This window comes from Calypte anna, chromosome 1, assembly GCF_003957555.1.
Source record: "Calypte anna isolate BGI_N300 chromosome 1, bCalAnn1_v1.p, whole genome shotgun sequence".
Taxonomy (NCBI): Eukaryota; Metazoa; Chordata; class Aves; order Apodiformes; family Trochilidae; genus Calypte; species Calypte anna.
Genome location: NC_044244.1, coordinates 32,646,495 through 32,668,031, shown reverse-complemented (window position 1 = coordinate 32,668,031; position 21,537 = coordinate 32,646,495). Strand labels below are relative to the sequence as shown.

Sequence of the window (21,537 nt, the reverse complement as noted above, 5' to 3'; positions counted from 1 at the left end):
ATCCACCACTAAACCAAGTCCCCAGGCACCACATCCAGATGATTTTTAAACACATTCAGGGATGGAGACTCAACCACCTCCCTGGGGAGCCTGTTCTAGGGAGCTTAAGAACCCTTTCTGTAAAGAATTTTCTTCTGATATCCAACTTAAATCTCCCCTGATGCAACTTGAGGCCATTTGCCCTTGTCCTGTCATCTGTCACCAGTGAGAAGAGACCAACCCCACTCTCACTACAACCTCCTGTAAGGTATTTGTAAAGAGTGATAAGGTCTCCCCTCAGCTTCCATTTCCCCAGACCACACAGCCCCAACACCCTTGGGCACTCCTCACAGGGGATGTTTTCCAAACCCTTCACCATCTTTGTTGCCCTTCCTTGGACCTGCTCCAACACCTCAATGTCCTTTTTTTACTGAGGTGCCCAAAACTGAACACAGTACTCAAGGTGGGGCCTCACCAGTGCCAAGTACAGGGGCAGGATCACTTCCCTGGTCCTTCTGGTCACACAACTCTTGATACAAGCCGGAATGCCATTGGTCTTCTTGGCCACCTGGGCACATTGCTGGCTCATATTCACCTGACTGTCAAAATGTCAGTCAAAATAGAGACTGATTTTATGTAGCACAGCAGCATCTGTAAAGCTGGGGCAAGTGACTAGGTGAGAAGATGTGAGTTGCTTTATACACCAAATTGTGTTGGCTGATAAACTGCCCAAGAAACTTAACTCCAAATGCATAGTGTTCTTTTTCATGCAAACAATCCCATTACTTTTTAAGTTTTCCATTGATGGTCAGATTGGCTGGTTGTGCTGTTTATCTGAGTGTCATTCCTAACATAGCTGGGAGTTTTCTGCTTCTTCTGATCTGCTTTTTCCTCCTAAAAACTTAAGCTCAAGCCAAGGCAAACTCACTGTCAGCTTTTCCTGATGTGAGGTGGACTGGCCAATGCTAGTGGCATTCCCTGGTCTTCAGGTGTCTTTTTATCTTGAGCCTGAGCCTGAGCACTGTGGTTTAAAGCTAGGCAAAATGTCAGTGGTTGAAGGCAGGGGTGGAAAGTTTTAAAGAAAAATTTTAAATGTTTCCACAATTGTCATGTCTGGTTTTTCATCAGATGCACTGGCTTGAAGCTGAAAAGTTCAGGAGAAGTACGGCTTTGGGAGTATTCATATTCAGAGAACCAAATGGAAAAGAGGCATGATAAATATTTACAGTTCAGTTACATTTAAAATAATTCATTTGCCTTTAGAATGATAGGTATCTTTAATATCTGGGGAGTCTTCTATAGGAAATATGAGATAGAGCATTGCCTACAAGGGATTTTTTTCCTCTTTTGATGTTTTTTCTGGCTTATATTTGAAAACAAGAGCTGATCTGAAAAGGATTTTTGCTGTTTCTTTTGGAAAATTCCTTTATGTTTGTTAATTTTAATTCTATATGTAACAAGTGTGATAGGAATTTGTGTATCATGTTCAAAGGAAATGCATACAAGACAGCAAGAGCATGAAACAAAATTAGAGATAATTTTTAACATAACATTCTGTAAGTAATATTTTTACTCTAGTGTAAAAAACAAAAACGAAAAACCCTACAATAGCATAAACATTACACTCCAAAAGTTATGTCCATCTTGCTGATTAAATCCCAAATAATTCTCCTTACTCACCTTGGCTGTCCCCAGGTTCTGCTGTCAGTCTGTTGTACCTTCCACATCTCTCTTGGGCTATTCTTAATCTGAAAGTTACTTTGGATTTATTTTCCTATATGCAATGAAAGCTGAGTTTCTTTGTTTCAGACACGTTGCACTGCTCTTCCTGCACAATAGGAAAGAAATCACTTCATCATTTTAGCATTAATATTTTACTTGGTAAATGCAGATACTGTTCACTGTGGGGAAATTACTGCATGGGAAAAGAGAGGTTGTGGATTTACAGCCTGCAGGCTACTGAGCATCGGCTCCCTGTGTAGTAGACACTGTTAGCACAGTCAGGACAAAGTAGCTTTCCTCTGTCTTTAGTGCCTGTTCATAGAATTTTGTCCACACAGGACATTGGTTTAGGTTAACTGGTGCCTTTTGGATCCATGTCTTCTTTTCTGGACCCTAATTTCCATGTGGAAAAAAAATCTGCAGGATGATGAGTTATTTAGGTCCTGTGTGCATCTGTATATGAAGTCCTCCAGCCTAGTTTTATCCAAACCTGCTTCAGGTAGTACTGGCTGAGTAACTGAGAGAAAGGGGAAAACAAACTCTTTCCCTAAGCAGCTCCCGTTTTAATGCAGGTTTATTGCCACATATCCGAGAATGGCCTTGAGCATGGGCCTTTGGCATGGCAGCTTCTAAAGAACAAGTTGATTATCCAGTTACGCTGACTTCTGAACAGCTCTGATCATCTCACCATCTCCAACAGCACCCCCTTATTTTTGCAGTAGGAGGACAACATACAGCTGCAGACTTCAGGCAGTCCATATGGCAGAGGCAGATTTCTGTGTCAGGGGGCTTCTTGTGGGAGTATTGCAGAAGGCAATCAGTCCTTCAGTCAGAGAGCACTTAAGATGCAAGGCTTTGCACCAGTATTCCCTTTGTCCTTCAGCTCCTGTACAGAGGTGTGGTGCACCATACTGCTTCCCTTCCACTGCTGGGCATTCACAGGCCTCTTTTTCTTTTGAGTATTTCATGGAATCATAGAATTTTCAGGGTTGGAAGGGACCTTTAAGATCATCTAGTTCCAACCACCCTGCCACGGGCAGGGACACCTCCTACTAGATCAAATTGCTCAGAGCCCTGTCCACCCTGGCCTTAAAAGTTTTCAGGGGTGGGGCTTCCACCACCTCTCTGGGTAACCTGTGCCAGTGTCTCACCACCCTCATGGTGAAGAACTTCTTCCTAATTTCCAATCTAAATCTATCTTCCTCTATTTTGAATCCATTCCCCCTAGTCCTGTCACTACCTGACATCCTAAAACGTCCCTCGCCAGATTTCTTGTAGGCCCCCTTCAGATACTGGAGGGCTACATTAAGGTCTCCTTGGAGTCTTCTCCTCTCCAGACTGAATAACCCCTTTATTTTCTTTTTAGAACTGTCAGGAGAGTTCACACAGTGCCTACTGCAGGAAAGCCCTGGCTTCCCCTGTGGGTGTTATCTCAAGGGAGAACAAAATCCAGTATGTTCTGGGAACTGCTCTGGTACATTCAGCAGTTGTGCAGGCAACTGCCAGAGACAAATTTCCTTTGATCTTCTGAGGAGACCATTAATTCCAGTCATGGTAGTCTAAGTTGCAACAGTAAATGGCATAGATTTTGTTACCTACTCCCTTGGAAAACATGTTGAAAATGAACGATGAATGTATTGCAGATGTGTGCATTTCTGTTAGTTATCCAAATTGCACTCTGAAGATGTCATGTGAGGTTAGGATGGTGTTACTGCATAAAGTGTCTATGCATGTAGCCAGGCAGTGCCCCAAAAATTCACCACTCAGACCAAGGATGATGCACTACTGCTGTCAGGGCAGGCTTTACTGCTAGTACAGACTGGGTGGCCTTCAGTGGCTGTGAGCTGCTGATGGACTTCTGTATTTGGCACCATTCAAACAAGGATTCATGAGCCCAAGCAGGCATGGGTTCAAAGCAGACCTGTTCTTATTTCCTGAGGATTAAGTGATACTAACTTACCTGCTGAAGGATGCTTGGAGAACCCAAGCCTGAAGCAAAAAATGAACCTTGATCTCCCAAATGTCAGTTTGGTGCTTTAGTTACAAGTCAAGTGTGTCTTAATTCCCCTACAGCTTGTGGCTCCCTGCCTGATCCAGTGTAAGGTTGCTTTGGTCATCTGATATATTGCACAGTGCTGTGGTACAAGAGATGTGTGGTTTAATGGAAAGGGCTTTAACCTTTCATAAGAGGAGAGAACAATCTGGGGATGGATTTGGCTCCACTTCCCTCTTTCCTTCTACCACCACCTCTGGCTAAAATGTGTTCATATGATAATGGCTGAGTAGTTTGTAAAACTCCTGGGTACATTGAGCTATACCTGCTCTTGTGATCTGTAGTAGAATAGTAGAATATCCATATCCATATGGAATATCCATATTAGAGGATGAAGTTGTATTATATATAGTTGGTATAGGGGAAAACAGCAATTCTGAAAACAACAGAATACAGTGAGACTGCTAGTGCTGGTGATATCCCAGAGAAGTGCATACTGGAGGAGCTGGAAAAGACATCAGAAGGCCTTATCAAGGTATGATAAGGTAAATGCAGTGTTCCCTGCCTTCTAATTAACTGGCACACTAGTGTGTACATCTAGACTTATCTTAATTTCATGTTTGCTTTGCTGATCACCAGGAAACACAGCAAGAAGCAAATGACCTTTTGAAAGAAACATGACTAATATTTCCTTGAGCAGACTCCATTTTAAACAAATAATGCTAAGTGTAATATATCCAACCACAAAATATACCATAAAATGGCAGAGTACCAAAAACACATGATGCAGACTATGCCAGATTTATGCCAAAAATCTGTAATTGCTTCTGAAAGAAAATGATGGAAAATATGCCAGTTCCATAACATAGAATAACAATGTTGTCTGAACATACCTTGGAAGGGTATATAGAGTGTTTGATAGTAATTTTTTAAATTAAATTTTAGGTTCTCTGAATGGTGTTTCTGATTGAGGTTTTTGCAAATTGAGACTAAACAAATGAAAAAATTTTGAAAGTATGGTGCCTCGTCACAGATGAAATTCTGCCAATTCACTCACTGGTTTGGTTTCTCATTTGATCACTTGGGGGGATTTGGGTTTCATGGTGTCTGCTTTGTATATCTACTGGAAAGATCTGTAGATGTGTAAAGTATTTTTTTCTTATTTGTAGATTTTTAAAGAACTTTTTTTATTTATTTTCTGGTTCTTCTGCCCAGCACAATTTGACTCGGGGTCAGGAGAGGAAGAAGAGTCCTTCCTTGTAGTAGTAAATGAAGAACAACTCTCATCAAACTTGACTGAAAGTTGCAGCTGAGATTTATAGCACAACATTCTTCTCTTTGTAGAACTAACAGGGAAGCATCAAAAATAACTGTTTAAAAGGGTAAAAATATAGAAAATGAAAAAAAAAAAATTCCAACAAAAATCCCCATTTCTTCACATAAGAATTTAGCTCACTGGCACCAGTAGCTTCCAAATGGCTCTCTTCCCTCTGTTCCGCTGACGCCAAATATATTAGAATCAAGTTAAGATCCCTGGATTGTAAATCAAGCATTGAGGCTTGGCTGCAGAAGAGAAATCTATTTGAACATTAGCAGTCCACTGGTAACTGCCAGCTTCATTAATCTTATTTCACTTGTGACCTCAGACTTTCCATCTGAGTAAATCTTCATGAAATGCAGTCTCTCCCAATCGCTTTACCTTTTCAATAAAGGGAATTCTTGTTTTCAAGGGGAAAAATGCTAAAAGCCTGTAAATTCTTCTTTTCTTCTGGACCTGTGATTCAGCCTAATAGGTAATCTCCTGATCTAAAGGTTAAATAACTTCATTTTGATGTCAGGTATGGGTGTTATTTGCTTTAAATAAGGCTTCTTTTTTTGGTAAGCAGGCGACTGTAGTCTTGAGCTAGAAGTGCTTTATAATGTTTTAATAGAGATAGGCTGTGCATTTATTTGTAAGTGAACTGAATTGCACTTTTAAAGCAGACTGACTTAATTGTTTACAATACCACAGACTAGAAAGAATGAAAAAATACCCCCAAAAATTCCAGCTTTCTGCTGTCAGTGTGTAGCAATACATCAAATAAGTCATTAGGGACGTTCCTTTTTTTTTCTTTTTTTTTTTTTTTCTTTTTTTCCCAACTGGAATGAAAATAAAATTTAAAAGTTGACATGTACATTTAAATAAAGAACCCGAGGTTCAGGAAGTATGGGAGGCCTCATCTGGACTCATACTGCTAAACCTCTCAAAAGTCACTACTGCTTCTCAGCCATTTCTGTAATGAGGAACAGTGATCCAATTCGAGGGTCCTTGAAAACAATATTTGGGTGGAGGAAGGGACCTTGGCTGACTGTAGGCGACAGGAAAAAAAATGTAATTCCTTCAACTGTACACGGAGGGAGAATTTGATGGAGCTCCTGTTCCAGGAAGAGATCACAATGTCAAGATCACACTTGCATGCTTGAAAGCTGCCTCTTGGAAGCAGAATCCAGTCTTGTTGGCTGCACACAGCAATCTCCCTCAGCCCTCTTTCAGCTGAGCTCGTGGTGTGTTCTGGGAGGATGTCTGGGGACAGGAATGGGGACAAGCTGATGGAAGGTTAGCGCTGTGATGTGCCGAGCCTCATCCAACTCCTATTAAATTGATTGGGAGCAGACTCTGCCCTTAAATGCAGGTAATATTTTATTGTGAGCTCTCTGAATGATAGCTGCCAGGTAGATCCATAAGGACTCCCGCTGCTTCCTGTCGCTCACCTTTGATGCACGCTAGATTTATGACAAAGCCACAGACTAAAGCCAGCTTATTTAGTATGCCCTGATGGCAGCTGCTGCTGGAGATAAGACAGACTTTATTGCCTTGACTGGCTGGATAAGGAAAGAGAGTTATCTGCAGAAAGGTTAAGAAACACAACTTTTTTCATTTCCCTAGCCAATTTGACGGTGTCTTCAGAAGAGCTGACTCACAACATGGCTTTGGGGAGGTGGGCAAAAGGCTTGTTTATGTAAATATTAAAGAAAAAAAATGAGTGAGGTTTATTTTGGAAACAAGAAACAGCGTATGTTTAAGGATTAACCTGTCATGTCAGGTGATCTATGTATAAATCCAAACCAAAAATCTATGTGGTAGACAGAGTCTCCTGATGCTCTCAAATACAGTCAGCTCTGGAGCACATGAGCCTCAGGCACAACTCAAGCAAAGCTGCCTCCCAGCATCCACGGAGCAGCAACACCAGAAAAGACAGCAGTAGTCAGACCACCAAAAACATTATTTGTGGTTGTGAGACAAAACTGCTGCTGCTTTTCTTAATGTCAGTTCTGTACAGAGGAGGTAGTTTTCAGAAAGCAAGAAAACAAAGTGCTCTGTAACTTGTACTTATTTGCTGTGTCTCGTGTGATGGGGTGCAGCACACAGAGCAGGTAAAAGGGAATATTTTTCTCAAGACAGTGAAAATTAGAGTGTGATAGTAACATAGGTATGTACACATTGTTGGCATAGTTGAACTGGGAGTCAAAAAGCTTGAGCTTCACTCTACACACTCCTCTAAGTCTCTGCTTGCTCCATGGCTTTGTCCTTTGACCATCCTACAAAAAAGTCAGTGGATGAGGTGTACTTTAGAGTCCCAAATGTTTAGGAGCAGGGAGAAGTGAAGGATTTTGAGGGCAAAAGGACTGTTCTCTTTAAGACTACAGCTGGACACCCAGAAATGTCAGGACTGGTGCATGAGTACATAATTTGCTGAAATGGAGATATCTTTCTTGTTTGAAAAGGAGGGGGGAAATTATGTGTGGGAAGGGAGTGGGAAAGGATGGTATTGCTACCTCATTAAAAATAGATGTCTTGCTTTATGATGTTCATGTGGTATCTGAGGCTTGGTTTCTGCCCACAGGCTTACATGCAGCCCCACTTGCTGGGAAATGAATTCACACATTTAGAGTTTCCACGGAGAGTGCAGCGCAAGGAAGTTGGGAAGAGGATGCTCTACCGTGACTTCAACATGACTGGCTGGTAAGAATGTGTCCTTTTCAGCATGGTGTCAGCCTTAACCCCAGCCACTGCCTGCTTTTTACGTGTCTTTGATTAGTGTAAACTGCATCAAACACAGAGGTGTTCACCTGTGTACTAAGGGGGAAGGTGTTTCCTTCTTTCAGATGTATTTTCTTTTGAAAGTTAATGTTTTAGATGAGTCGACCTCCCTCTAGAGGACCTTTGTTTGTTTTAACATTTGAGCACTCAAACAGAGCAAATAAATAAAGGAGGAGAGGTTTTGGGTGATGTTTCTGAAAGTTAAACAACTTTCTGATCTTGGAAGTAACTCTTTATAGAATCTTCATCAGTGTGTGCAGAGGAATGCTTGCAGAAGGGAAGAGCTTCCTCCCATACTCCAGTGCAGCTGACCCCTGATTTGGGTAAGCCTTGAGGAATTGTTTTAAAGATGGGCCAATCTCAATAAAAGTCATAGCCAGCCTAAAATGCAAAGGCTTGAATGAACAGCATTTACTTAATGAAGTGAAGACAGGAAGAATGATGAGGTTTTTGTCTCTGGCTAAATGTCTTCATTGTTTTGTGTCAGTTCAAGAGGCTCCTTCTCAAATGACTCCCACTCAGAAGCCCTAATCCTTGCTGCTGGGTGCTTTCTGTGTGACACATAAAGGCAAGGTCCTTTGTATGCAAGTGGTCTTCACTGCTGTGCTGCTTTATTTCGGCATCCTTAGCAAATATCCTTTCAGGAAGGGAAAGAATGGAAGGGGTTAAAAAGCCTGAACTCTTATAGGTTTGGAGACTTGGATGTTCACATGCAACTACAACGCCACATGCTTCTGATTTGTCCATTCCTTTATAGACTATAAATATAATGATGTTTTAATGACTGAATAATGACCTAAGCTTAATACTATCTGGAGTGTTTGTGCAGAACATGTTAATCTGGGAATAACAGTCATTGTCCATCATCTTGAACAGCTGCTAGTAGAAATATGCAGTCTCACCCTGAGAACGATGACTTCACATTTTAAAAAGGCTGCAGGCATGAGCAAAAGAATAGGAACAGAATGAGAACATTGGATCAACTGAGGACTTAACAGAAAAACATTTGGAAGATCATGAGACACACTACAAAAGCAGAAGTTTCTGCAAAGGGAGAAGTTTCTTGTGAAACTCTCGGATGTCTCTGAAGGCATCAGAAAGGAATGGCTTCATGTAGACTTCCAAAAGCTCTTTTTTGAGAAGCTATGGGTAAAAAAAAAAATCTGATTTTGGGGAGAGAGCTATAAAAGTATAATGGGCCAAGAGTTTCCTGAGAAGAGTGTAAAAGCAGAATTTTTTCACTCTGATTGGAAGGCAGAGAGGGTGTCTCCAGGTTTATGGGAGTTGTGTTGCATTTTCCCAGTTGGTTAGTAGTCTGGAAAAGAAATTAGGCTAGAATGGTTGAAGTTGCAGTATTGGCAGTGGGGATGGGGGCATCACAGTGATCAAATTTGGTGTTAATTAATACCAAGTAAAGCATAAAGAGGGAAAACCAACTATTTTGTACATAGAAGTTCCAAAAATCTTGAGAGCTGTCAAAAAGCCCAGTAGAAGTTTGGCTCACTGTGATTTTTCCAGTCAAAATAACCAGTGGGATGTTGGGATGCATACAGTGTTGGACTGGTTAAAATTAAACAAAGAAATGGTTCTTTGTATCAGGTTGCACCTCATTTGTGTATCTGTGCATAGCACTTCATCTTACTCAAAATGGTTATTGCGTAGCTAATACTGTCTGGCATTAGAAGAAAAATAAATAAGAAGGAATGCAAAGTTTTAATGTAGAATAATGAGTAAGGTAGAAAAGCTTGGGTAAGCCTAAATGGATGACAGATTTGATTCAGTGTATTGTTTTTCAGTACTGGTGTGTGAACTCTGTTAACTAGCATATGGCTGGGGGTGGGGGGAAAGAGTTGATTTGCCTGTTGATTTTTTTTTTCTTAAATTCCCTGAAGTGTAGGACACATGTTGATCCAGTTACATTTTCTAATATGGTGGAGGCAAAAATTACCACCAGTTTAGTACAAATATGCCTAGCTGTAAGAAGCTATTCCAGAATAAATACCTGAAATGTGTCTTGAAAATCCAAGTCTGAATTTACCTCAGTGTTGTCCCGGAAAGGGGTGATCTGTGCCAAGCAAAAGAATGTGGAGACTGTGAGGAGGTTACATCTCCCTGCTGTTCCTTTTGACTTCTGTCTGGAAGTAGAAAATGGGGGCTACATTTTTGTCCTGAATAAAAGAATCAGAATCTTTTAGCTGCTCTATATCCCACAGCCAGTGCATCAGTTGCTGCTTTGTTTGTTTGCCTCAGGACAATAAAATGGTGAGGGAATTGCTCTATCACCATACATTTATCTAAATTGAGCTCTTCTAAATAAGGATCCATTTATGTTTGCAGGGTGTTTGCTCAAGGGAGTCTTGTTTTCCATTGAATTGTGTGCAGTGTTCTCCTAAGCAGAGGAGAAGCAATCTGTTTCTATTTATCCAAAAGTCAGAGTCAATTTTAATGGTTGAGATTGTAGACAAGATGTTAGTTTTCCAGCCTGGTGTGGGCCCTTACAGGTGATGGTTTGAGGTGGCTGGTATTTTAGTGGCTGTTTTGTGCTTCAAGGGCTTTGCTTCTATTCTCTTCCCTTTCTAATTCCTAGATTTAGCTGATGTATCAGGACACAGCAGCTGAGGACCTGTCTGTTCTGCATTTATTCCTAAGTACAATGTCTATCATGGAGAATAAATTAGCAAGTATATATATTCCTTTTCTAGAAAACATCAGGTGAAGCTTTGGCCAGACAGAGCTTGGTACACTGAAACACTGCCAAACCTTTATCACTTACAATACAGAAGATCAATTGTCTGAACCTTTTTCTGGTCCGTGACTTTACTCTGTGTGTTGACATTTGCATGTAAGTGGAGAGAGGTGCAGGTGATGCTAGGAAGAAACAGCCACTCTTACACTTAGTTACTGAATCCTTTAGTGAAGGAGTGTAAAACTCTGCTCTGATGTTGCCTCAAGAAAATGGACTGTTTTATTTTAAAATTCAGAGCATTTTCTGTGTTTTTTATTAGATGCTGTATGATTGATTTTCTTTTTAATCTGTTTTTCCCTTCTCCTGTACTCTGGAGCTTTTCAGATTCTCAACAATGGCTTGGCTTGACCAGCTTGTTTGGATTACAAAAGATTATTGTCTTTGGGTCTGTCATAATGCATTTTGCCCTTTTTTCTTTTTTTTTTTTTTTTTTTTTTTCATGTGAAGTTTCCACACTGGCTTTGTCTCAACAGCCCACAGTGGTAGTGGAGCTGCCAAGTTTCCCCACAGCATTAGGACAACCAGCAATGTGTACTGCATCACTAGTCCAGGCTGCCTGTGACTGCTTTGAGACCAGCCTTTCCTTTCTCCCTCTGGCTCTCACACCCTTTGTTCCTCTGCATTGGCAGTTGGGATGAGAAATCTGCTGTATTAAACATATCTAAAATAAATCCCATCTAGGTGTGAGCTGACCAGGAGCTGCCCCTCCAGCACTCTCCCCCCACATGATTTGTGGTTGAGCAACCATTGCAAAATGTGTACTGTTAGCTGGCAAGGAACCATAGGAGCTATGTCTACTGATGAACAAGCCTAAGAGCTGTCCTGAGCCATGATTTGCTGGCAGATAGCTGTGTTACTGACAGTCTTTCACAACTGGGTCTCTAAAGCTGGGGTTTTCAGGCCATGGCTTGCAGAGGTTAACCTTGTACCAGTGAGAGGGTAGCTCTGGTGGCTTTGATGAGTCCTGGCAAGGGAAGCATCTGCAAAGGCTTGGTAGCCATGTAAGCAAAGTGCTGCCAGCACTGGAAATGAGTATAGGTAGGCTGAGGTAGAAATATGTGAAGGGAAAAAAATCAGGTCTGATAACCATAACTTTAAAGGACTCCACAGAATTAGTATTCTCTGTCTCCACCTTTTATTTTAAAGTTAAGATACGGTTTGTCAGGTTTTCTTATTCTTGGGTTAATCCAGTGTGACCAATTTTGAAGTACTTTGCTCTGACTATATCATAGACACTTTCCCTAAACCTGGTTTTCTGGCTCACAGTATCCCTCACTGGCACAGAGGCTTCTTCCAGGGCTCCCCTCTTGGCCTCCGGCAGGGCTAGAGGAGCCGTGCGGTGTCTCCTGTATGTCACATAACCAAAGGCATCTACAGGGCATGACCAACTGGCATCACCTTTGATGGTTTCAAAGTCAATTTTTTTCTCTTCCTTGGAACATGAACAGTGGCCTTTCTGCAGCTCGTGTTGAAGTGGAGCTCTTTAAAGGCTTGTTTCCAGACGACAGCTTCAGCTTTTTTACTTGATAGAGAGTCCTAGATGACAAATCCGATTTTTGAGCTGATTTGTTGGCAGCTACCTTTGCCCTCCAGGAGCACACAGAGCTGAGCCACATCCCATCAAACACCCTGCAAGATGCTGTAGTACCGACCATGCACTGTGGGCTGAGATCCCAGCTGGCAGCGGGAGGAGAAATGGGCTCTGCCCCCCCCAGCACCTTGGCAGCAGAGCCCTTGCCCGGCTCCATGTCCGTGTGGCAAGGGGTTACTCTGCCCGGGGTTGAGGTCAGCCCATGCCAGGGAATCGCCTGTCTTGCATGACTTACTCCAAAGCAGGGAGGTGGTTCCCTGGGGCAAGCGCTAAGCAAAACCCATTTTATTCTAGAGTCAATATTGTCCACTGCTTGGAAAGCCGCCAGCGTGCTCTGCGCTCGCCCTTTTCAACAGGGAACGTCTTTCAGCCTCTGAGCATGTGATTAAAAAAGCAACTTCACTTTTCAAGCCGTTTTATTTAGTTTGGGATGGATGCCTTTTGCTTTCATTGTGCAGCCCGCCTTGCTGTCTGCGGTTCAGACTCCAGCTCACAAAAAGCAGGCTCTCATTAATCACTTATTGGGGATCCAGAATACCCCGGTGAGAGCCAATGTACATGTTTTGCTTGGTAATGCACGAGCTGATTTGAACAAATATTGCCAACGAGGCCGCTATCTTATTCTTTATGGCTGGGCTCGGTGTCCTTTGACAGCGTGTGCAGGTAGCCTGCCCAAGGAGTGCCTGAGCAGGTTGAGCAATGCCACAGAAATGCTTTATGGAGCAGGAGCCTGCACGGTGCCCCCCTTTAATATAAACTGATTTATTGAATTGAGTGCAGAAGCCCTGCTACAGAAACCTCGGGCTATATCCTCTGGAGAACCACCTAATAAAACAGCCCCAACTGACACTCCTCATTAGCTTTTCCACCGATCCCAAGGCAGTATTTAAAGTGACAGTGTCCCTCTTTTCGGCCCGAATTTATCTGCTGGCTAATGCCTGTGGGTCTAATTAGCTTAGCATTATTAGTCTTATTCAGATAAGCTGCGTTTCCTAACAGCTTGATTCCAACTTGTAAAAAGTAATTGGAAGTCTGCAAACCCTGTGCTGTAACCTGCTTGATTGTGCCTTTTAGCCAAATTCATGTAATTTACAAAAAGTCATCCTTCCCCCCCCCCCAATCCTTTTTTTTAATTGAGCTTTTTTTGTCTAGTGAAACCTTCTGTGCTGCTTCTGTTGAAATCCTGGCTGTATTGTTGTGTTCGAGACCTCAGCCGTATCCTTTGTACAATCGCCAGGGAGAGATCAAATTTTAATTTCATAATTACTTCACAAGAAAGCAGCCTTTTTCCCAGTCATGCCTGGTATTAATTTCCTCCCAGCAAGTTACATTTTCATAATTTAATGATTATGGGCCACCTTTGCAGCACTGGGCCATTCTGGAGAAGGGAGAGGTAGGATGTCATTTTTGCAGCAGAGGAGGTAATCCACAGCCCCTTGCCTCACTGGGTGTTTTGTTTTTTCTTCTTTGCTCTCTTGTCTGATTGCAAGATACCCAGAAGCAGGACAGGACATTGCTGCTCAGTGTGCACAGCCAGAGCAGCTTGCTGGGTTGTGCATGGGTGTCTGGGGCACAGCTCTGTGATGAATGGCTGTTTGCAATGTGCATGTTATGCATCTTTACAGGATTTGCAGCCCTCACTGAGCGCAGGAGCAGTGGGAGGTGAGAGCTGACCTGCTGCATACAGCACATCTCCTGACAGTGACAAATGGCTCTGTTTTCCCCAAGTGCACACACATGCCACAGGAGCTGAGCCAGTGTCTTCAGGGCAGGAGACAGCAGAAAGAAGAAAGTTAATAGTTGTTGCCACAAAAGAGAAAACCTAGGTCTCAGGTAAAGCTCTTTATAAATGGCCTCTCTTAGGGCCAAGTCAGCCCAACAAGAATGAGGTTGGTCCAAGTCATGTCCTACAAGAGCATCTCCATCTGGAAGCAGTGCATCTGAGGCCTGTCCCCGCATGGCTGTGCATCTCTGCCTGTGTTTTGCCTTGGCACAAGATCAGGTGCCACATATGCAAGGGCAAACAAAAAGCTCCCAGTCTGTTTTACCAGAACTAAACTGAAATGAGGTAAATTTCAATCTGAAAACCCAAGCAAAAGCAACTCTTCTTCCTGGCCAGCTGAAATCTCTTTCACTGCTGCTTTCTCTGGCTTCCCCAGTGACACAAATTTGATGTAACCTCAGCTGGGTCCCTAGGAAATTCTATTTTGTTCCATTGCCACCCAGGATTGACTCGTGCCTCTGCTCCTATCTGAGAGGAGATCTCTTGCTCCTTGGGGGAGTTTCCAGCACTTCTGTGAGGTGGTGAGGCCTCTGCTTGCTTGTGTCTCACTGCCTGCCCTGTCCTATGCTACGCTGATCTTTCACAGCAGAGTTTGCTCCATGATTTCTCCTTAGCAGCAATCTCCTTTCCTTCCAGAGGATCCCAGCTAGCACGTTTGGAGCAGGGACTGTGAGGCTAACATGCAGTCCCTCTCCCATCTCCCTCAGAACATCCTTTTAACTACAAGTACAGCAAAATGTGAATTCACAGACAGTTTTTCTGTCCATCACAGAGCATTAAGCCCACAGGGTTTTAACAGCCCACTTCACTTACTCCTCTATATCCCCTTTATCTGTCAGAAAATTGGTGAAAACCTTCCTGTTTGTCTTTTTAAAGTAGGAGATACAAAGTAAATATTAGTAAGCCCTCCAGAGGGCAAACTCGATGGGAAAAAAAAAAAGAAAGATTTGGCCTGGTGAGACTGTTAGAAGGCCTGGTGAGACTGCACTTGATGTGCAGCTGGAGTATATACACACAGTTTCCATCACTTGTGGGTAGTGGAAGCTCAACCAGTAACATGCAGTGTATGAAAGGATGCACAGTAGGGTTGTTCTGTCCTTGCAAGCCTCATGAGACCAAAAGCAGCAAGGAAGGGTGCTTATAAATACCCTCAGTCCTGATGTGTTCTTTTTTGTGAGGCAAGATCTAGAGAGGTCGTTGGCCACCCTCTCCCCAATTTGTTCTTCATCAGTTCTGTTTAGTATATCATTAGATGGGAATGGGCTGAAAAATTGGCTGTGTTCCAGTAAGCATCTGAGAGAAGAAGCCAGTGCCTTAAATCTTTATAAAGGGCTGACCAGGATCAAAAGAGCTTCTTTTGATAAGGAGCATGTGGTACTGGGGGGATATATCCTTTCCAGTGTCCAGACTCTGTCTTAGGATGGTACAGGACAAGGAAGGCTCCCTGGAGCCCCAGAGCTCACCTGCCAGTCTGATTTGATGAAGCCAGAAATCATATGTGTGTGCAAGTCATACTGAGAGACGTTTCTGGGGGGATTTGTTTTATCTTTTTTTTTTTTTTTTTTTTTTTGTAGATGCATAGGCAGAACTGGGATTTACAAAATGAAGCGTTATACAGTTTCAGATTCAGAAGAAAGGGTTTCTGAATTTTCAGGGGAAAACGCATGTTTTAAAACTTGTATGTTTTTCTCTTTAGCTGAAAGAAACTGTGAAAGTATCTCAGTTTAGAGTAGGTCATTCCCTAAAAACTGTTTTGTGCCTGTGTACACATGCATCTGTTATCTTCAGTTGATTTGGGTTTGCCATCATCTTTTCTCTTAACAAGCATTTCTATAGTTTGTGTTCTTTCATTATCTTTCTTTATCATAGATTTGCCTTATTAAGCTGCATGTCAGATGAGTAACAGGGGAAAGATACTGAGGCAGTGGAACATTAAAGATAACTGACCTAGAGGGTACTAAGTATCAGTGTGGTCTGGGTTTAGAGATCCTGACTCTGCAGAAGCACATATGCCTAAGGACATTTTTGAAAAAATTATGGCTGCATTGAGGCATAGATTGTACAATTTTCAGTGGCTCTGTCCCTACCCTGCCCTACAGATCTTTCCTTCTTGGTAGTAAGCACTCACATATTCTGGTTTGATGCCTGTAGTTCAATCAACACTAGAGATAAACAGTTCCTTTTGGGATGGTGATTTAAGCTCTGTTATCCAAAGGGTTAGCTCCAATCCATTGATTGAAGGGAGAAAAAAAACCAGTTTCTGTCAAGTTTTATGTTGCTCAAGAATTAAAGCCTATTTTTCTGTTGATATGACCATGGAAAGCTGAGCTTGGGATAAGGGAGGTTTGTTGGTTACCTGGGGTAGTTTCATTGTGGGGTGCATTTTCAGGAGATGTTGGGCATGTTTGAGAATGGTTCTGGATTTGTGTATTTTAAGAGAATTGTAGTAAAGCAGTGATGGAAGTACACTGAATCCATAAGCCTGTCTCAAAGGAGACCCTTCATCTTTGTACTCAATATGAACTAGGACACTTCTGAAGCTTTTTCTTGCTTGCCACAAATGGGTATTGATCTGTGCTTCAAGCTAAAGCCCTTTGATGATGATTCTTTTTGCATTTCCTTAGGTTTAATTCTCAGTTTATGATCAGGTGACACTAGCAGAGTGTGAAATACAAATACTAGAGATGTGAAATACAGACAACTTTCTAAACCCAAGTGCTATGGAAAAAGCAGAGCACAGAGTCTGGATTCCCCTGTTACTCACAGAACTGAGCCTTCCAGGTTAGGGCAGGTTATATTTCTGCCACCATCTGTTGTGCTGGGGGATGCCAATAAAATACTTTTCATGACCAGTAACCTTACACAATTTGCTGTAAAAGAAAATATAATGTGGGGGGGTTTTGTTTGTGTGTTTGGGTTTTGGTTTTTTGTTTTTTTTTTTTGTCATGAACAACTTCTACTCTTACCTGAATTTGTATGTGCTGTCAGAGGCCAATTTTAAGAACAAACTATGTAGCAAGAGAATGCATAACACATGTCAGAAGTTGTCTAGGGTTTTGGCTCTGAAATCTGTGTTTTGGAATTAACCAGTTTTTCTGACCCAGCAATATGCAGGTAACTTTGATAATCTTTTATTTGAGGAGTGCCTAAAGCACTGCTAATGACCTCAGCATTGTAGGAAACTTGTGTAGATTGTCTTGTGCACTTAGCAGCTTCTGCTGATTTTTTTTCACCATGTATTTAGAGCAGATTCCAGTTAGCATATGAGTAACATCATGTCAGTCCTAGTTCTTTCGTTCTGACATCTCTTTTGGCTCCTGGTGCGATTTGGCCTGGTTTTCCAAAATGTTGATCCTGTGTCCAAATGTAACTTTGTGGGTGGTACATATGTCAAGCCCTAGTTCGGTATTTTTGGACAGCAGTAGCATTTCATAATTCTGTTGAAATGAAAAGAAGAAACAAAGTTAAATGAAAAAAAGTGCAGCTAGATCTAGCTGGGCACAAGCTCTCCTTTTCTACTCCCCCCTCCACCTCCCTGGTTTTCCATTTGGAAAAAATAGAGGTTTACGTGGCAGAAGCACTTAACAGGAATTGGGCTCATTCAGAGCAGCAAGCAATAGCAGACACTGTCTTTATAACCTGTCTTGTCATGCCCTGGTGGCCACAGAGACCTCTTGGGGTGTGGAGGGGGGAGATGGGGACAGTGGAAGGTTAGAACCCTGTGTTTTTTAAAATAGTGAGCTAGGCTGAATTACATAGGTGGCTGAATAAAGCCATGTTGGCACTGAAAAAGCCAAATAGCCCCCTCAGGTTCTCCATGTGTTTGATTGTACCTACTGCCATACTATAACTTTATATACATCACACTTTAACAGCACATGGAATGTCTAAATGCAACTCTATTACATAAAATCAAATTAAGTAGTCCAGAAGGTTGTAGCCTGTGTGAAATAAACACATGTACGAAGTACAGGAGGCTTCACAGGGCATAAATCAAAACAAACTTCATAGCTTCTTTCTTCTCAGTGCAGTTGCTGAGCTGCTGGCTGAAAAGCTGTCCTGCAGCAAACCACATGCTCATACATTATTAATTCTGTTTCATTAGTAATACAGGACATAGGTACTTTTCTGGAGTGTCTCCGATTGCTTTTCAGTGTGTCTGTGCCTGCTCCACTGCTGCAACTGCAGTTCTGAGCATTGTTCTTCAAGTGCTGATAATTTTTCAGGCAGCAGCAAAAAAAAAGCCTGTTTGAGATGAGTCTTGACACCCAAGGTCTGAGTCCAAGAGGTTATTTTTTCTGCAAGAAACCACAAAACAAATCACTGTAGCCTTCTGGGCCTCCCTCACTAAGTCACATAGCTTCAGGAGGTCATAGGGGAGCCAGCTGCCCTTCCTCATCTGCTGATGAAACAAGTTAACTTCAGCCCTTGCAATGTGGATTCTTCCAGCAACCTTGCACTGTTGTGTAACCATTGAAGGCCCTAGGGACAGTGGTCCTTATGATAGAGGTATCATGCTGGCTATTTGTAGTCATTGGTGCCTTTTTTTTTTTGATTTAAGAGTTAATCTGCTTGCCCTTCCCAATACAAAATGCCATCTAAATACCTTCCTTTTATTGTCCTTTATAGAGTTTCCCAAGTATCATGGTTATATATATATATATATACACCCAAGATATTTTTGACTACATGGTCTCCCATAAAGCACCCACTGTGTGTTTCAAACCTCACCTGGTTCCCTTTTGGCATTTCACAGAGAGTAAGTATGGAAGTGGAGTCCTCCACTACTGTTTCTGAAAAGCACTCAGGTTGCTTTTCCTTTTTTCTTCCCTCTCCCTTCATCTCCAAACCTTAATATGGGCCCTGTCTGTGATTACTGGGAAATGTAAAGGTGGGGCTGTGCTACTCTCTTTAAGTCTGAGGCTCACTTAAGTGATGCAGCATGTATAGCTATGTAACACACCACCATTTATTGATCCCAGCTCTATGCCATATTTAGGTGAAGCATGCGGTAGTTTGATTACAATATAGAATTTCACCCTTACTTTTTAATTTCCTGCTGGTCTGTGTCCCAGCCTTCACATTGCTTAAACCTGATTGAATGTGACTCCCTGGAGCCCAAGCAGCTGTCCTGGCTGGAGAGCCACAGAGCAGGGGCTGGCAATGGCTGGCAGGGGACCCACCACGGTGCCTTCTCTCCTTCTGCTTCTCCTTTCCACTTTGTTGGGAAGTGTTGGCTCTCACACTCAGGGAATTATTATGGTGTCACTCCAAGGGCCTTGGGCAAGAGTGGGCCAGGAGGGAAAGACAACATGCAGAGAAAGGCTGGGGAGGGACAGTTTTGTGGTGTGAAGGGAATCGTCTCCCTCTGGACTGATGTACTTCAGCTAAAGAGGCTTCCCAGCACCTTGACTCAAGCATGTGTTATACAAACCACAGGACCCTGAAGATGACAGCCATCTTTTTTTTTTTTTTTTTTTTAATTTTATTTCTCACTGGCAAAGTTGCTCACCTTCTCACCTCATCAGTGTCAACAGCTGGATGAGTAAAAGGTGGAGTACACAGGCACGCAGTAAACTAGAGCATGAGCGTTTACTTCTCTTGTCTCTTGGCCATGGGAAAGCTGCTGTGAAATGTGAAATCTCTGACAACCTTGACTGTTGCAATCGAGGTCAAATGAGCACTAAATATCCTTCTACTACTCTGCAGTGTGTGAAGCTTGGATTGGTTTAAGTGGTTCTGAAAGGTGAGAACAGGGTCAGAGAGCTGTTTCACGCTTTGTGTGCACATCCTGCCATAGCTCACAATTTCACATTGACAGTGTGAATCTAGTCATTGATTAGCTGCTTGGTGGCTTTGGGTTTGTTTGTCTTTTTGCTTGGTTTTTTTTTTTAATGGTACTGTACTACGATATAGCTGTTGCCATACCCAACAATCTCTTACCTGCTTAGGATTTTATTCCTGCCCATTTCTTCTATTCTTGCAAGAAGAAGGAACAGCTTGGCAAGTTAGATATTTCCTCGTGTTCACTTTTCTTTCTGGTGAAATGGATAATTCTTCAGGGAAAATGTTTCCACAGAAAAAGAAATACACAACTTGTTTCAAAGGCAGAGTCCCTAGGAAAATAATGATTTTTTTTGTTTGTTGTTTTTAAATCACAGCTACTTGTTTCAGGGCACTGGGTCACTAATTGAGTGCAAGCTTTATAAATGTTGTTTGTTCTCCCCCCACAGGGCATACAAAATCATTGAGGAAGATGACTTGAAGTTTCCCCTTATATATGGAGAGGGCAAGAAGGTGGGCACATTTGCTTTCCCCAAACCAAAGCAAGAAGGGATTCTCTGCTGTTTACCACTTGATTTAGCCTGTGGCAGTCCACTGTTTTCCACTCAGTACCTCTTTATTTTATCGTTTTGACAGCTTGAAAAAGTATCTTCTGTCATAAATCAGTATCATGTCTGGGGGTTGGCAAGGGGAGCTCAACTTACTAAAAAGCATTTTTATAGCACATAGTCATTTGCTGTTCAGTTTGCTTTAGTTTTTCTTTCATGTAAATAGGCTGCAATGAGACTGTCTTAAATAACTGATTTTAAATGTCCCTGGTCTCATTATAAAATATAACTGGGCTGGGTGAAGATAGCAAAATAGCTCACGTTTGTTAAAAACAAAGCAGGAGGGTATAACTTTTTAGAGTGCTCTGAGATGCAAAGCCCTAATTTAGGAAGAGGGGGGATCAGGACAGGATTTGGGAAGTATTAACACCCCTTCACTGTATCTTATTCAGCTAGTGTATGTGAACTCACTGTCAAATTTTTCTGTTGTGTGAAAGCTGATAGTTTTTTATCGAAAGACAGAAATGAACGATTCTGTTTGGATGTACTTTGTTTCCAGCTCTGTGATTAAGAACAGTGAGATCATTAGTGCTGATCCCAGCAAGCTTAGCTGGATGCAGCAATAGGATCAATATAAGGATGTAGTGGTGTCAGCTTGCCAATATTGGTATGCTTGCTGTGTTTCTAAATAGTGCTCCCCTGCTGCATTAGGTTCTTATCTCTGCAAAAATACACACTCTGCAAAATTAGTCCAAGTTTTGAAGGTTCAGACCTGCAGCTTATCTTTGAATTTGGTTAGGTTTATATTTATTTGCAAAATGTTTCATGCACATCTTTTTAATTTACTTTCTTGTTGCCTTATGGGGCCAGGGGCTAGTGAGGCAAAATAATTTTGAGTCTGTTGCTTGCTGTTATTGATGCTGAGAGCTCTCTTGTTCAGAAGCTGCTGTGTCTAAACTGGATTTGGGGGAAGAGATGCACAGACAGCAGAGAGCGAGGTTCCCTGTGAGGTTGTCTGCCTGGTTGGTCTTTGAAGAATTGTTAATGAAGAAGATCATCTTGGGAGAGAACTCGTGTTGCAGACAGGTGCCTGAGCAGTGGTAGACCTGAGGTACCAGCAGGCCTGCCCTAGAGTGTCTGTCCACAGAGGAGAGCACTGTGGGTCAGTGCCACTGTCACCTGTGTTCAGCAGCTTAATGTGGCCTTTGGCACTTGTCCTTGGTGGAGGGAATATATTGGCAGTATGTAAGTAGGAAGAGGCCACAGGTTCCTTAGGTGAGTAATTAGGCTTCTCATCTTTTTTTTTTTTA

General features: G+C 42.2%; 1 protein-coding gene across 1 annotated transcript in view; it reads left to right on the top strand.

Annotated features, from left to right (window-relative positions):
* Positions 1-21,537, top strand: part of PPM1H (protein phosphatase, Mg2+/Mn2+ dependent 1H) — a 130,341-nt gene that overhangs the window by 91,593 nt on the left and 17,211 nt on the right. Inside the window, exons 6-7 of the mRNA XM_030449655.1 lie at positions 7,579-7,697; positions 20,129-20,192. Of these exons, the coding sequence (XP_030305515.1) occupies positions 7,579-7,697; positions 20,129-20,192 (183 nt within the window). The remainder of the gene's footprint in view (positions 1-7,578; positions 7,698-20,128; positions 20,193-21,537) is intronic.